The sequence below is a fragment of the Podarcis vaucheri genome, assembly GCF_965113315.1.
Source record: "Podarcis vaucheri genome assembly, chromosome: 4".
In the NCBI taxonomy this organism is placed as follows: Eukaryota; Metazoa; Chordata; class Lepidosauria; order Squamata; family Lacertidae; genus Podarcis; species Podarcis vaucheri.
The window spans coordinates 75074303-75089938 of record NC_138762.1 but is presented as its reverse complement, the minus strand read 5'-3'; the positions used below and the strand labels follow the sequence as shown (position 1 = coordinate 75089938).

General features: G+C 44.0%; 1 protein-coding gene across 4 annotated transcripts in view; it reads left to right on the top strand.

Moving 5' to 3' along the window:
* LOC309530855 (cohesin subunit SA-2-like) overlaps nt 1-15636 on the top strand; it is a 59873-nt gene that overhangs the window by 41999 nt on the left and 2238 nt on the right. For all 4 annotated transcript variants that reach the window (XM_082220019.1, XM_082220018.1, XM_082220017.1 and 1 more), the window contains 10 exons: nt 1184-1260; nt 3376-3463; nt 3800-3880; nt 5533-5625; nt 7776-7938; nt 9154-9305; nt 11088-11189; nt 13060-13214; nt 13331-13459; nt 15054-15232. In XM_082220019.1, the coding sequence (XP_082076145.1) occupies nt 1184-1260; nt 3376-3463; nt 3800-3880; nt 5533-5625; nt 7776-7938; nt 9154-9305; nt 11088-11189; nt 13060-13214; nt 13331-13459; nt 15054-15232 (1219 nt within the window). The remainder of the gene's footprint in view (nt 1-1183; nt 1261-3375; nt 3464-3799; nt 3881-5532; nt 5626-7775; nt 7939-9153; nt 9306-11087; nt 11190-13059; nt 13215-13330; nt 13460-15053; nt 15233-15636) is intronic.

Here is a 15636-nt window from a genome sequence, read left to right as displayed (position 1 = left end):
GATGGCATCCTACAGTTTGACAGATCATCTGATGTGAGTCAGAGCAACGCAGGAGCAGCCCAGCATAGGTGATCCAGTAGTAAACTTTCAGCCCTCTTGCAGGAAGACAGAGTGGCTGGGGAAGCCCAGCCAGATGGGCGGGGTATAAATAACTGCTAACAATAGGAAGAAAACTCTATGCCAGTAGTAGCCAATATGGTGCCTTCCACTTATTGTGGGCTAGAGCTCCCCTCATCCATGACCATTGGGCGTGCTAGCTGGCGATGATGGGTATAACAACAACAACAACAACAACAATATTTATGCCCTGCCCATCTGGCCGGGTCTCCCCAGCTACTCTGGGCGGCTTCCAACAAAATATTTAAATACAGTGGTCTGTTAAACATTAAAAGCTTCCCTAAACAGGGCTGCCTTCAGATGTCTTCTAAAAGTCTGGTAGTTGTTCTTCTCTTTGACATCTGATGGGAGGGCGTTCCACAGGGCGGGTGCCACTACCGAAAAGGCCTTCTGCCTGGTTCCCTGTAACTAGGTTTCTCGCAGTGAGGGAACCGCCAGAAGGCCCTCGGAGCTGGACCTCAGTGTCCAGGCAGAATGATGGGGGTGGAGATGCTCCTTCAGGTATACTGGTATTGTTGTCCACAAAATCTACCTGCTCTGTATTTTATTGTTGTCATTATTATTATTATTTTGTCTTGTCTAAAGTTCCTCCAAGGATCACAGGGTGGTTTACAAAATAAAAATAGATAACATAGTAACAAGCAAAAACAATAGCCCCCCACAGTTTAAAATGCCATAGATTGTTTAATTAGCCCAAAGGCCTGGGAGAGGAGGAATGTTTTTGCTTGGCACCAAAAGATATGTAACAAAGGTGTCAGGCAAACGTCCCTGGGGAGAACATTTTGCACATGGGGAGCCACCACAAGAAAGGCCCATTCTTGTGTTGGTGGCATACAAGGGGCCTCAGATGATGATTGCAGGGTGTGGGTTGATTCATATGGGGAGAGGCAGTCCTTGGGGTGTGCAGGTGTATGCTCTGTGGGGGAAGTCTGCATGTTTTGTGTGTGTTGGGGAGGGGAGGGGGCAGGAATACTGCAGGTCCCTTTCGCCCTATCCAAGCCTGCTTTTCAGAGAGAGAAGTTGCTGCTCAAATGTCACATAGTCTTTTCTCCTGTCTCCTACACAGGGAGGAGGGTTTCGTGCAGAAAAAGAAGGAATTCATCATATATGCTTGACGTTGCGAAGAATAACTGCTTTTCATCAGTGAGATGCTTGTTTATGTTGATTATTAATTCACTTTAGTGATCCTCTGTGGGCACATACAATTAGAATAATGCTGCTTTGTTTACAGACCTAAAGCCAGGCAGCATAGAATCAATAGAGTTGGGACCCAAGGGTCATCTAGACCAACCCCCTGCAATACATAATACATTGTATTAAAATGTAAGATTGCTGGGTGAAATTAAGAAGTGCAGGTGTTGGGATCAGGAAAATCCCAGGGTCTGCTCTGAAGGCACATTAAGCAGCTGTCCCTCTGAAGGTAAGCAAGTCCACCTGGGAGCCATCTTGAGTTCCATGATGGAAGAAAGGGGGGATATAAATGGAAGAAAAGAAAGCCTTTGCTAATGTAAGCCAAAGTGCTAAGAGACTCAAAGTTTCTAAAGTCTGTGGAGACTGTTTTGGGGCCCATATATAGATGAAAGTTCTGGTGTTTATGTGTTGGCACTGTTTCTTGGTCAGTTTAGATAAACTGAAGGCCCACTTAGAGTCATTTAAATATAAAGGCTGCAACCTTTCAAGATGTTGTGAAAGAATAAATAGTTAGTGAATGTTGGCTATATTTTTAAATACAGTGGTACCTTGGTTTAAGAACAGCTTGGTTTAAGAACAGCTTAGTTTATGAACCACTTGGATTAAGAACGCTGCAAACCCGTTAGTAGGTGTTTTGGTTTGTGAACTTTGCCTTGGAATAAGAACATGTTTTGCTTCCTGTTGAGTGTGTTCCATTTGTAAATTGAGTCCCCCACTGCTAAGGGAGAGCACGCCTTGGTTTAAGAACGGGCTTCCGGAACAGATTTAAGTTCGTAAACCAAGGTACCACTGTAACAGGATTCTCTGGACAGTTTGGTTTCTAGTTGTGCAAATAAGGCTCTGGGACTTTTTTTAAAGAGTCAGACTGAAGCCCTCCACCCTGCCCACCACTCATGTCTGAAATGGAACTCAGTTCTGAATTCATCACATTAATGCTGTGTCACAGTGTAAATACATAGCATGATGGATGGCACTGCCATAGTGGGACAAATCTAGGATTTTGCTGAGCATCCGTCCCTGATCTTTGTACCAGGGAGCACATGGCACATGTTCTCTTTGCATGCTAATACTTATATCATAGGCTTGCTGGTTTCAAGGGTCTAGAAACATCTATAGTGCTGTAGACAGACATCGTCAAGCACTTCCGTTTATTCATGCAAAATTAGTATAGCTCAGTTGGTTAGAGCATGGTGCTGATATCGCCAAGGTTGCAGGTTCAATACCCCATATGGGTCAGCTGCCTATTCCTGCCTTGCAGGAGCTTGGACTAGATGATCTGCAGGGTCCCTTCCAACTCTACCGTCCTATGAAATTGTTGTATTTGTTTCTTAAAATTGGAGTACTATAGGCCTGGGCTAGAATGCTGTGTGCTCTGGGAATAGGAGTCCTGCCTTGCATAGATCTTGCCGATAAGCCAGATTACTATTTCCCCTGCTCTGCTCCCCGCAAGCCAGGTTTGACAAATGGGAGGGGCCTGATGCTACAAATATAAGCAAGCTCCATTTTGTGTGAACCGGGGTCTTTTACCAGATGCCATATATGATGTCGGGTGTTGGGCAGCTGGGCATGGCTTTGCCGAAATGACCTAGCAGGCCAAATTAGGCCCCCTATTTTGGCATTACCAGTTCAGGCAATTTATGCAACACAACTCTTGCACCCCCTTTTAGCACTTGTATTCTCACAGTGCTGGAATTTGGGACTTTCCTTTTGAATTGCTAACCAGGGTGGGAACAAGTAGGCTTTGAAGATGATTCTGAATCTGTGGCAATCCTGCTAAAAGTCTAGTTGTAATAGGCTGCTTTCCACTTGCTTGGTTGGGCTGGATTAATTTAGTTGGTTGTTTTTTTTTACAAAAAAACCCAATTGAGTTAAAGCCATGCTTCATTGTGCAGATTGCCAACCTAAGGATTTCTGAGGGTTGTGTTTTTGTTTTTGTTAAAGGAGTTGGAATCAAAATGATGAGTAAAGAGGGTGAGGGCAGTCTTGAGTATTCTGTTGATGGGACTGTTTTGTCATAGCTGCTTGAAAGTTCTCAGAGTGATGCTGTGTTTCCTTTTGGACTTGTAGTGCTCATGATCTCACCAGGTGGAATCTCTATGGCACGTTGGCTAAGCTCCTTGGTTTTGAGGTGGAACAAAATGCTTTACCTGTTCAGGTAACCGTGACCAAATTATGGACCAGAAAATATTTCGCGACTCCAAAGTAGCACACCAGTGTAAATTAAGTCCTAGTTTCAGCATCCCATGGGTTTAATGACCTCCCCCCCAGCCATTTTCCATCTTGTTAGGCTGAATTTCAGCTGATACTTGAGTCTGAGTAGAACACATTCTTAATTCAGTGACAGAAGTGGCGTTTAGATGTGGGTGAATCACTGGATTCTTTATTTGTGGCAGAGGAGTGGAATTTTCTGCAGTGAGGTGACTGCCCATGCTAAGCTTCTCGGTTCAGGATTTGAAATGATTAAGTCACGACTCTTGGTTTTCTTTTGCAGATCCTTTGGCCTGCTTTCCAGTGTGCTTATTCTGCACTGCTTTGGCAGCTCTCTTCTGCACTAGAGAACACTTCTTCCAAGGTTAGTCCCAGGGTGGGGACTTCAAGCCACTTCTCAAGGCTTCTTTGTGTCCTTTTGTGCTTCCTTGGTCAATTTGGAGCTTCATAAGAATTTGAGCTTCCAGAAGCAACAGTGGCTCACGTTCTGATTTCCTGATTCTGGTGCAGTAGTGACTCCAAAGCAAGCAACACCATCCTTGAGCTCCCACTTCAGAGATTATTTGGAGTCTTTTGTGAGATCCATTATCCTCCTCTTCCCAGGTTCCATCAAAAGCATGTTGTTCATACTTTTGCAAACCTTGCCTCTGATAATAACCGATGGGTTGGAGAGAGAGCAACTACCTGTGAAACAGGGGCTTCACACTCTGAATTTTTTCTTCCTCAGGAAGAAAATCATCATGGTAACATGTGCTTCCTTTGATCACATGGACACTGTGCGCAAATGTGAACTGCTTGAGTGTAAACCACTTTGAGGTTTTATCAGTGCTTTTTTTTCTTAAAAAATGTTTAGGGGTACTCTCATTTTGACTCAAGAAAAATCACCATTTTATAGTTCAATTCGGGGAAATAAATACAGTAATTGAACAAAAGTACAAAGATTCACTAAATGTTTGAGGGTATGCATCCCCGCAGAAAAAAAGCACTGGGTTTTATTACAATCAAGCAGTATATAAATAAAAGTAACACTGTGGGCAGCATGTTGATGTCTTCCTAGCACATGCAGTGTACACATGGCCAAAAAAGTGAGTTTATATTTATATTATATACCATTAGAGAGGATAGGGGCAGCCTGCCCTGATGAGAGTTTTTGGGAAACAATTAAAGGGCACCTGGGACACCAAAATGTCTTTGGCTGCCATATTGTACCTGGTAAACAATGATTATATATGCAGAATACACCCGGATGATCCCTGAGTGACTTCACTAATCTGTTTTTTGATAGAAAACCCAAACAAATCATGCCAGCAGCTCATTTGCTGCATGTTTGTGTGGTTTGTCTTGATTTCATCTGCAGTTTTTTGTGGGATGCTGTAGCCAGTTTTCTGGGGGTACTCAAGGGTACGCAGTACTGGCAGCTACTTTCCCCAGAAGAAAAGCACTGGCTGTATCTCAGAATCAAAAAAGAAAAGAAAAGTAAGGATGTCACTGTGAGATTTAAAAAATATTCTTTATGCAAATCAGCATTTCCCACTCTGGGACCCCTTGGTCCCCTGCAGCAGGGACCTGAGTGACAAGGGGAAGTGAGCTGACACAGATTGGAGCTGATTACATCTTGTCCTTATTCCACACTATCACTACGCTGTCTATATAGTGTGACAGATTGTTGCAAAACAGTGGATGGGAGGAATAAACCCTCATTAGATTCTGTGCACATCTCTGTGCTGCGCTACTGGCAAGATAGAGAGTGAAAAACTGCTGGATACAAAGGTAGAATGAGGAGGATCATGGTGTCCTGTGGATTTTATAGAGATTTCTCACAGCTCCTGTGACTCCTTGCACCCCCCACTTCCTCTGTGCTTCCTCTTCAAACAGAATAAGATGCGAAGAAGAAACTTGAGATGCTACAAAGTTCTGCACCTTTCACAGAAGTCTTGAGATGGGCTTCGATGACATAGAATTATTCAAAGAGGCATTTTGCAGAAATAATTTCTGATTTTCTCCTTCCCCTTAAAGGAAAGCATTCTTGCCTTGAGGGCACACTTGAAGCAGTACTGCCACATTTGTACGTGCTACCTCAGCCACCGCAGCAGAAAGTTACGTGAAAAGGTAAGAATCCTACATGCCCTTTCATGTGACTTTTCCCTTGAGATTTGCACCCCTCCCTATCCTAAGAGCAATGTGGGCAAGTGTTGTGTACATGTATTCAGAAGAACTACTCCCCTGTTTTGAGGGGTGCTGTATTGCCTAGAGATACTAAAATTCTGGGGAGGAAGGAAGAATTGACTCTAATCTCTATACAACACAGCACCCAGTTGCTGGTGTGACTTAGTGGCTAAGCAGGCTGAGCTGTGAGCCAGAAAGCCGCTGGTTTGCATCTTGTGTCTGCCATCAACTCACTAGAGGCATTAGGCAACCCACTCTTTGCTCTCATCAGCATCTACATCTGCAGCGTGGGGGAGAATATAATAATAGTAATAATAATAATAATTTTTTATTTATACCCCACCCATCTGGCTGAATTTCTCTAGCCACTCTGGGCGGCTCCCAATCAAGTATTAAAAACAATACAGCGTTAAATGTTAAAAACTTCCCAGAACAGGGCTGCCTTCAGATGTCTTTTAAAGATAGGATAGCTACTTATTTCCTTCACATCTGAAGGGAGGGTGTTGCACAGGGTGGGCGCCACTACCGAGAAGGCCCTCTGTCTGGTTCCCTGTAACCTTACTTCTCGCAATGAGGGAACCGCCAGAAGGCCCTCGGCGCTGGATCTCAGTGTCCGGGCTGAGCGATGGGGGTGGAGACACTCCTTCAGGTATAATAATATTGTATTATTGTACTCCTTCAGAATAATATTGACTGGCCTAAGAAGGTTGTTGTAAGGATTACAGGTACAACATGCTTTAAACACTTGAAAGCACCAAGGAGGAGGATTAGTCCAGTTCCCTGGTGGACCATAGTGAGGATTTATTCCTCATGAGAACAATTAACCCAGTTTGGTGCTTCTCCACACGAGGAAATTGCAATCTCCCCTCCTGTCATCCTGGGCCCAGGTGGGATTAACATTCCCTAGTGGTTGAGGTTGGGAATTTAGTTGTCTCATAGGAATTTTTAACCAGTGGTGTCCCTGGAAGCGTCTCCAGTTTAAAGTTCCTGTTGATTCGCACTTTGTGGTGTTAATGGTGTTTCCCGTGGGGATTGGATGAAATATGAAGGTGAACCTGTTAGGAGAAGGGGTTTGCTTGGTTGTTACTGGACAGTTGCTTCCACTGTGGACTGGACTTGGCAGAAGAAGTGCTTTCGCTTTCAGTAGGACCATCCCAGTAAGCCAAGTAGGGCAAATCTTAAGCTGTACTTTGCTGTGTGTTACTAGCACAGGTGAGATGGAGAATGGTTGCTCAGCAGAGTTCCCAGGTGGGCTGCATGTGCGGCCTGGCATGGCTTTCCTTGGGGCGCAGAAGAAACATTGCCCCTTGCAGACAGCTGTTGGAATCGGCCAACTGCAGGGGCTTGTGGGTGTGCCTGCCAAAAACTTTGTTTAAATTGGCCAATCACGACCTTCAAAGTGGGTGTGGCAAGAGTGGCGCACCAAAGAAGTCTTCACTCCAGTCCACCTCCAGAATGCTTAAGTCAATGGCGTTGGGCCCCAACAACACTTCTGCCCCCACCCTATATTCTGCTCCCTTGGTGCTGTGGTTCAAAATGGTTGCTGTATTTGGGGCTGGGAAGGATTTTGCCTCCAAACCAATGGACCCATTTGAGGGCTTTGCCTTCCCCATAGCAATCATCACAATTTTTGGCAGATAAGGAATTGTTGGAATCCTTAATCTAATCTCAGGTGTGGGGATTGGCGGGGGGAGGGGCGTACTTTTTGTGCGTGTGTGTGGCTTTGAAATTGGCATTTCACAAGCTGAATTATAGCTGGTTGAGGTTTTTGTATTTTTTGAATGTCCAAGGTTTTGATGTGCTGTAATCCAATGTTATGTTACAATAATATGGTACAGCATTTTTTTTTTTAAATTGTATCTTAAGCGTTATATTGTTATTACTGCCTTAGTGCACGTGGTCCTGAAAGGTGGCTTATAAAAATTTCAAAACAGAAGTGCCTAAGTGCTCACATGACCCGGAAGCTGTATCCTGGCTCCCTCGGCCAGTAAAGCGAGATGAGCGCTGCAACCCCAGAGTCTGCCATGACTGGACCTAATGGTCAGGGGTCCCTTTACCTTTTTAAGTTGTTTTTCTTTTATTTATCATTGTAGGCTTTTATGATACTTTGCGACTTGCTGATGATTGTAAGTCATCAAGGTTTAAGTGATGGACTGATTGAGTGTGTGGAGTACCTTCCCAGTTCATCTCTTCAATCAAAACTGCTCTTCTTTGTTGAGGATCATGTTTTCGCAGAGGAGCCAAAAGAATTCAGAGGTCAGCAGCGCTTTCCAGCAAGGAACTAAACATACTTTGCTGATAATGTCTGTGTTCCACTTAGTAGTGTTCTGCTACCCAAGGTAGACAGGGTGGTAGCAACTAAAATCACATGCCTCGGTGGGCTTACTGGAAGAAAAAGTTTTAGCAGGCTCTGAAAACAGTACAGCGATGGTGCCTGTGTAATATCAATGGACAGGGAGTTCCCAGGATGTGAAGGAAGATGGAGTAGATGCACCATGGGAGGTGCCAATGTGCTTGCTCATCATGTGTTTATTTCAGTATGGGGCTTTCAATGCTCTCCTGTTTAATCTTCCTCCTCATTCTTGGTCCCCATGATATAGATTCTATTGGCAGTCAGAAATCAGCCCTGTGGTTAACATCTACTGCAGGTTCTGGCACTGAAGATGGAGAATTTACTCCAGAAAAATACCTTGTGCCATCGTTTATATTTCCTACAAGAAGTTCTCCCCAACATTTTAGTATTAGTATTCCTAGCATATAGGTTAGCACAATTTAGATTTAGATAAATTTATTGTCATTGTCCGTATATACACAGTATACACAACAACGAAAATCAAACACCCACCCAAAGACCGGGTTCACATATACATTTGCACGTATCTCCGAACTCTCATCCTATTTAACCATAATCTATAAAACATAACATAATCCAGAATATAGCATGACCTATTAAAAGCATAACATAACCTAAAACCTATCTCATTCCTTCTACTCCCTACTTACTAAACCTTGCAACTGGCTCTGAGATCATTATTTAGTGCAATCAGAGCTCTTGAATAGAAACTATTCAGAAGGCGTGTGGTTCGTGTTTTCATTGTCCTATATCTTCTGCCCGAAGGCAATAGTTCAAAGAAGTTGTGAGCAGGGTGGGTGGGATCTCTCAGAATATTATGTGACTTCTTCAAGATGCGAGACGTGAAGATCTCATCCAGGGTTGGTAGTCGGAGCCCAATAACGTTCTGGGCAATTTTAATTGTTCGCTGTAAAGCTTTTTTATCCGTTTCAGAGCTGCTCCCATACCACGATAACTCTGTGATTCTATGATGTCTGAATAACAACAAATAAATGCTTTTAAGGTTTTGTGAGCTGGTCACATACTCGAGGGTGTCTATTGCTCAGATTAAGGTTTGTATTTGAAAATGCTTTGGAATGCAGTGTTAGCATGAAACCTAACCAAACTCGCTGCTGTAGTCTTGACAGGAGAAGAAGTGAAAAAGATGGAAGAACAAAAATTGGATGCCTTGCAGCAGAAACGGTGCCTCCTTGCAGCTTATTGCAAGTTAATTGTCCATAATGTTGTCGAGATGACTGCCGCTGCTGAAATCTACAAGCATTATATGAGGGTAATTGAATAATCTCCTTAGCGATGCCTTCCAAATGCTGTAAAAGTTACAGTGGTACCTTGGCTTAAGTACTTAAGTTGTTCTGGAGGTCCGTTCTTAACCTGAAACTGTTCTTAACCTGAAGCACCACTTTAGCTAATGGGGCCTCCCACTGCTGCTGCCCCACCAGAGCCCAATTTCTGTTCTCATCCTGAAGCAAAGTTCTTAACCCGAGGTACTATTTCTGGGTTAGCAGAGTCTGTAACCTGAAGCATCTGTAACCCGAAGTGTATGTAACCCGAGGTACCACTGTATATAGCAAGTACAAACACTGAGTTTATTAGTACACACTCAGTCTTGATACATGTGCCATGGTGAGTACAAATGAGTACACTCTGTATTCCCTTCTGTTTTATTACATTGCTGACTGCACTTTTAGAAGACTCTTCCTTAGCATCACCCATATTTCCACTGTGACAGTGGGTGGGGGGAGAGTTATGGCAGGCTGGAGAAGTGTTTATGTGCATTGCTAACACTCTCACTGCTTTGAGGGAATCTTACAAGGAAAGAACTTTTGCAAGGTGTCTTTAGACTGTTGGCTTTTTCACACCTACAGTTTTTTTGTTTTTTAAAAGGTACGTGCACCTAAAATGTTTTGAGTTGAAAACTCAAAATACAGTCGAAAGTGCAAAGATGCCAACACACATATCTGGCGGGTACACTTTCCAGGCAACTGTGCCTGGCTGTGGTTCTGTTTGAACATAGACTGGGAACAAATCTGGTTAGCTGCAATATAGTGAGAAGGGCGAAACATAATACAAAACCGTAGCTTGGTGTTATGTGCACCAGCCTCAGGTCCACACACTTCCCTCTACACTGCTGTGGCCATGAGTAGGAGATTGGAAGCATTCACTTCAGTTTTAAACTAGCTGCAGTTTGTTGTTTCTTACAAGGGACAAATTGCAGGTGGTTCACCGTAGCTTGCCTGAAAAAAGCCTACTTCAAATCATGGTATGGTCCTGGTTTGTTCAGATAAACCTCGGTTAAAACTAAACTGCAGTTCCTGGTTTCGATGAAGCAAGAGATTGTGGTTTGTTTAAAACAGAAGTGGATGGCTCCGATTTCCTCCCTCCTTGTCACTAGAGGAGGGAGTGGGAGCAGGTGCATACACATAACACGGAACTGGGTTAGCTTTGTGTCCAAATTAGGTCATCACATGAAACACCTCTGCCAAACTGATCAGGTATGGTCTCTGTGTAATCACACACACAGGAAAGAAGCACAGAATGTCTTCAGAATATTTTAGAGCTAGAACCTAGACGTTTTGTGCAGCGGGAGGGGAAGATTCAATACCTTCCTGCTCAGTTCTTACTTGATAACTTCACCAGTAGCATTGACTGGAATTTTTTTTAGGTTTTCCAAAAACAAGCAGATTAGGCCTGTGATTTTTCTTTTCTCTGCTCTTGTGTTTTTATATAGATATGAGCTATGATCCTGTTTGGGAGTGAAACTCACTTCCAATTAAATGTGTTAAATCAGGATTGTACTGCATGAATAAAATCGTGAGAAAACGCTTGCAGTGTAGCATGGAGCTTAAATACCACCATTCCTTATACAAAGCTATAAATAAGTTAACTTGTTTCATTGTATTTTAGTATTCTGCTGGAAGCCGTGAGTGGCTGGGGAATCCCAGCCAGGTGGGCGGGGTATATATAATAAAATTATAATAATAATAATAATAATAACTTTTTTGTTTTGTTTTTTAATAGCTTTAATAGTTTTCTCCTCTTTGCCATTTAACAGACTTATAATGACTTTGGCGACATAATTAAAGAAACCTTGAGCCGGACGAGGCAGAATGACAAAATTCAAAGTGCAAAAACACTGATCCTCTGCTTGCAGCAGGTAAGGCGATTCCTGTATCTATCCCATTGGCAGGATTCTAAGGAGGCCCTTCTCCATCTAGCCTCAACTCTTGGTTAGGACTATATTGGGGAAGGGGGGAACATGCTCCTTCAGGTATTTAGTCATTCAGGCCTTTATGTGTCATCTGTAAAATTCTGAACACAGACCAGAACTGTGTTGGTTGCCAGGGTAGTCCTTTAAGAATGGTGTGATGTGGCTCCAAATATCGACTCCTCTTAAAAGGCAATTCAATGCGTTTTGCACTAGCTGCAGTTTCTGGTGCTATGTGGGCACACTAGCAGGAGGTGCCAAACTGGCTCTGCTGCTGGGCCTGCACAGTGAAACTGTTATAACAAGTTAGAATTGGTTCACCTAGTTCAATATTATCTACTCTGACTGGCAGCAGTTCTCAGGGCGCTCTTTTCTTCACTGCCCTACCTGTCTTAGGCCTAGTTCTCACTCATGTAGCAAATCCATGTCTGGGCTGTTACCTGCAAATGAGGCGAGGACAGCTGGTGTTCAAAATGAATGAGAAACGCTCCTCCAAATTGTTTACCTCCACATATAATAGATTTTAGGGAGAAAGGGAATGGCCTACTTGCCATCCTAATATGCTGGCTTTATCCAGGGCCAGACCTATCGTTAGGCAGGCTGTGGTAGATGCCTCAGACTGCTGTTTTGGGCAGTTCATGAAAGGGCAGGAAATCGTTAGTTGGTTCATTTATTATGATTTTATTTTTAATGCCAGAAAGGAGAGGTGCTTGTGGGATTTTCTGTGGGAGGTACCAGAATAACTTGGCTGGTCCTGGATATTATGAACCTTGGCTTTTTGTAGTTGGAAGTAGTGTAGCCCCAATACAGGTTCACCTTTTCCATGTGAACAAGGCCCCAGATGCACTGATCCATTTTATCTTGGTGTCATATAAAGAATGCAGAATTTTGCTAGCCTAGGCTAGCTTGCTCAGAACTGTCTTATCTGCTCTGCAAGCTTATATGCTACCCTCCAAGCTTCAGAATGTCCCCCTTCAGATGGCTGACATATGAGCCCAGTGGATTTCAAACAATGTCGTCAAGAGCTTAGGAAGTGCCATGACCCATCTGCTGAAATATGAGAGGTGGGGAGGCTCAGCAGCGTTTAGTGAGCTGCGCTCTGCTCACATAGGTCAGGAGCCTGTGTTTACATATCACATAGGCAACCAGCCCAGTTTGGGAGTTTCATTGACCTTGGAAAGTCCGAACCTCAAGGCATGCGAATAACCCACCTAGCCAGTTGGTTTGGGGGAAATCACGTTCTCTCTTGTATAAATGAGCACTTCGGGCTTGTTCTTCTCCATTTATGCAAGGCAGGCTTCAATATAAAATGTATTCAGAAACTGTGAGCAAAGTATGTACACTTAGCTCAAATTATGTGCTTAATCTGATCCACAAAAATATTCCTCAGAAAAAGTATTGGGAAGTGTTAAAAAAATAGTTTCCCCATATTCAGAAGAATTCTGAAAGGGGTTAATTGCATGTTACATGCAAATGGATAATTCATGTTGTTTAATTAAATGGCATCTCTCAGAAGGCATGGTTTATTGGTTTATTCTCATGCTCTCACACCATTTTGTACTGGAGAAGTGGCAGAGTTTAGGTGTCTTAATTGTGTCCCCTATGAATTCTGATCTGCCCACCACCCGCCCGGATTCCCACCTGTAGCCTTTGGATTCTTGCTCAGCTTGGTGGGATTCTAAAAATATATAATCAGATTAGTGGTGCTTAATTGCGTCCTGAGCAAGGAATTTGTCAGATGTATGGCAGGTATGTGTTCTTGCGGCTTTCCCCCCTTTAATTGCCTGGAAAATTTTATATCATTTCCTGTGGTTCACAGCTGTTTCAGAAGCATGCCAGAAGCCAGGACAACAGCAATAGCATTAACAGCATAGATTCCTCCTTCAACAACATTAAAGAGCTCGCACGGCGCTTTGCTTTGACATTTGGCTGGGACCAGGTGAAAAGTCGAGAGTCAGTAGCCATGATACACAAGTAGGTGCCAAATCCATGTTGTCCCTTGGTCTTCTATTGTGTGGCATCCATGTTATAAACCTCTCTCTCTCTCTCTCTCTCTCTTGTTTTCTTCTCTTTCTTACTGTTGCTTAAAGGGACGGTATTGAGTTTGCCTTTCAAGGAATTGGTGCCCTGGAAGGGAAGAGCCTGCCTCCCAATCTGAACTTCCTGCTCATCCTCAGTGAATTCTCCAATAAGCTTCTAAAGCCTGACAAAAGACTTGTGTAAGTTTTACCTTTGGTGTTCAAATGCTTCTGGACAGCACAGGAGTCTCTGTGGTATTGAACTAAAATAAACTCTTACGTATAGGAGGCGTTACATATAGGTGTTAGCATGGCTCCTGCTTACAAACTACTTGTGCATTTGTGCTCAGAGCGAATACCGTATTTTTTGCCCTATAGGACGCACTTTTTCCCCTCCAAAAATGAAGGGGAAATGTGTGTGCGTCCTATGGGGCAAATACAGCCGCGCCGGCCTCCGGAAGGTCGCGCAGAGCTGCCTGCCCTCTCGGGGTCCGCGCAGCCCTGCTTGACCTTCCGGAGCCCGGTGCCAAGCTGCGCTGGGCTCCGGAGGGTTGCACAGAGCTGCCTGCATTCTGAAGCCTCGGGCTTCGCACAGCTGTCCACAAGCCTGGGGAGACCGGCGCAGCTCCCTAGGCTTGCGGATAGCAGGCTGTTCTGGAGGCTGGGGTCGGGGGAAGCCCCCGCGCCAGCCCCGTGCCTAGGGAAAAAATTTCCCCCCCTTTATTTCCCCCCCCAAAAAAAACTAGGTGCGTCCTATAGGGCGGTGCATCCTATGGGGCGAAAAATACGGTAAATGGCAACATCTCTGTATACAATTCTGCTATGGATTTCTGTTAATGCCCTCCTCCTTGGTCTTCTGCTGCCAGTTTGAAAAGGTGGGCTGAGCTGTTTGGACTCAGGCTTATTTTTGCTGCTAGTATAGCTCACACAGCACAGAAATGGACAAGCTGTGGCTCTCCGGATATTGTTAGTCTACAGCAGGGGTCGGCAAGGTTGACCTTGCCTGGGCCGGTTCACTGCCATGGCGCCCCCAGATTGCAGGCGCATGTGAGTGCCCGCGATTTCTGCCGTCTTTGCGCAGACGCAGTTTCTGGCACTGCGGAAGCGAGTCCCCGTGCTGCACTGGTTTAGTGCAGCGCACAGGGACTCACCGAGCGGGCGGCTCAGTTCAGGGGCTGCTCGTGGGCCGGTTAAACGACCCCCGTGGGCTGCTTGTGGCCCATGCGCCTTAGGTTGCCTACCCCTGGTCTACAGCTCTCATCATTCTAGGAACGTTTGCTATGCATGCTGGGGTTGATAGGAGTTGTGTGTCCAACGATCTATAAAGGGCCACAATATACTTGACATACAACTTAATTTTGTGTGCTTATAGGCTAACCCTTGCTGGCCAAACCACTCCTAAGAGTGATGCAGGAGTAGGAAGAGTTATGTGAAGCTGCACACATGCATACACATTGGTGGTGCGTGTTATGAGCAAGCAGTGTTGTTATCTATCCCTTGTCTACAGGAGAGCCACTGGAATATGCAAAGCAATTAGGAAACTGCTGCAATAGTATACTCCTGCTACACTAAGCAAGCACCTTTGAAGTCCACTTTAAACATGCCGTACTTTAAATGTCTTTTCTGTGCGGAATTGCTTCTGAATTAGTGTTGTCTTGTCTTAGCTGATCGATGGGCTGCCTTGGTTGAGAAATAGAGGAAAGCTTTGTTAATTACTATAGAGAACCATCTCCTTGTCAGAGAAGAGCTCCTGATCCTTCGGTCGTTTGTATTTCTCCCTCATGTTCACATCCAGATATTGTTACTTGTTGAGATATACCTCTGAACCAGCACTTTGTAAAGAAGAATTTGTGTACTCGCTGGAGTGGTACAGAACCTCTTTGCTGGCCAGTGATGAAGATGAGAGTTCTATCATCAGCAGCATAAGTGAATGGCCATCCGATAGGACACCATGTAAAAAAAACCTCTCTGAAGGTATAATGTGACTATTTTATTTTTAAAAGTTATAATAATAATATGTATCTGTAGGTAATATGTATATCTGTAGGTATATGTACAATATGTATCTGTAGGTAAACAATATACCGTAATTCTCTTATCTGGTAGCAGTTGTATGGAACAAAGCAATCACACATTAATTCATTAATTCATCAATCAATCAATCAATCAATCAATCTATATAATGCAATTTAACCATGTATATTCAGTAATCACAAAATCATTTATTTAGCCCTTTCAGTTTCTCCATTATCCTAGCTTGCCAGATGGAACAATACTCCCTTCACCCCTTTGCTTTTCCAGGGGTTCTCTGAAACTGCCCCCCTCAAGCCACTTTTTGTAGCATGCAGGGAAGGGAAAGCTCTGTTGCTGACAAGGCT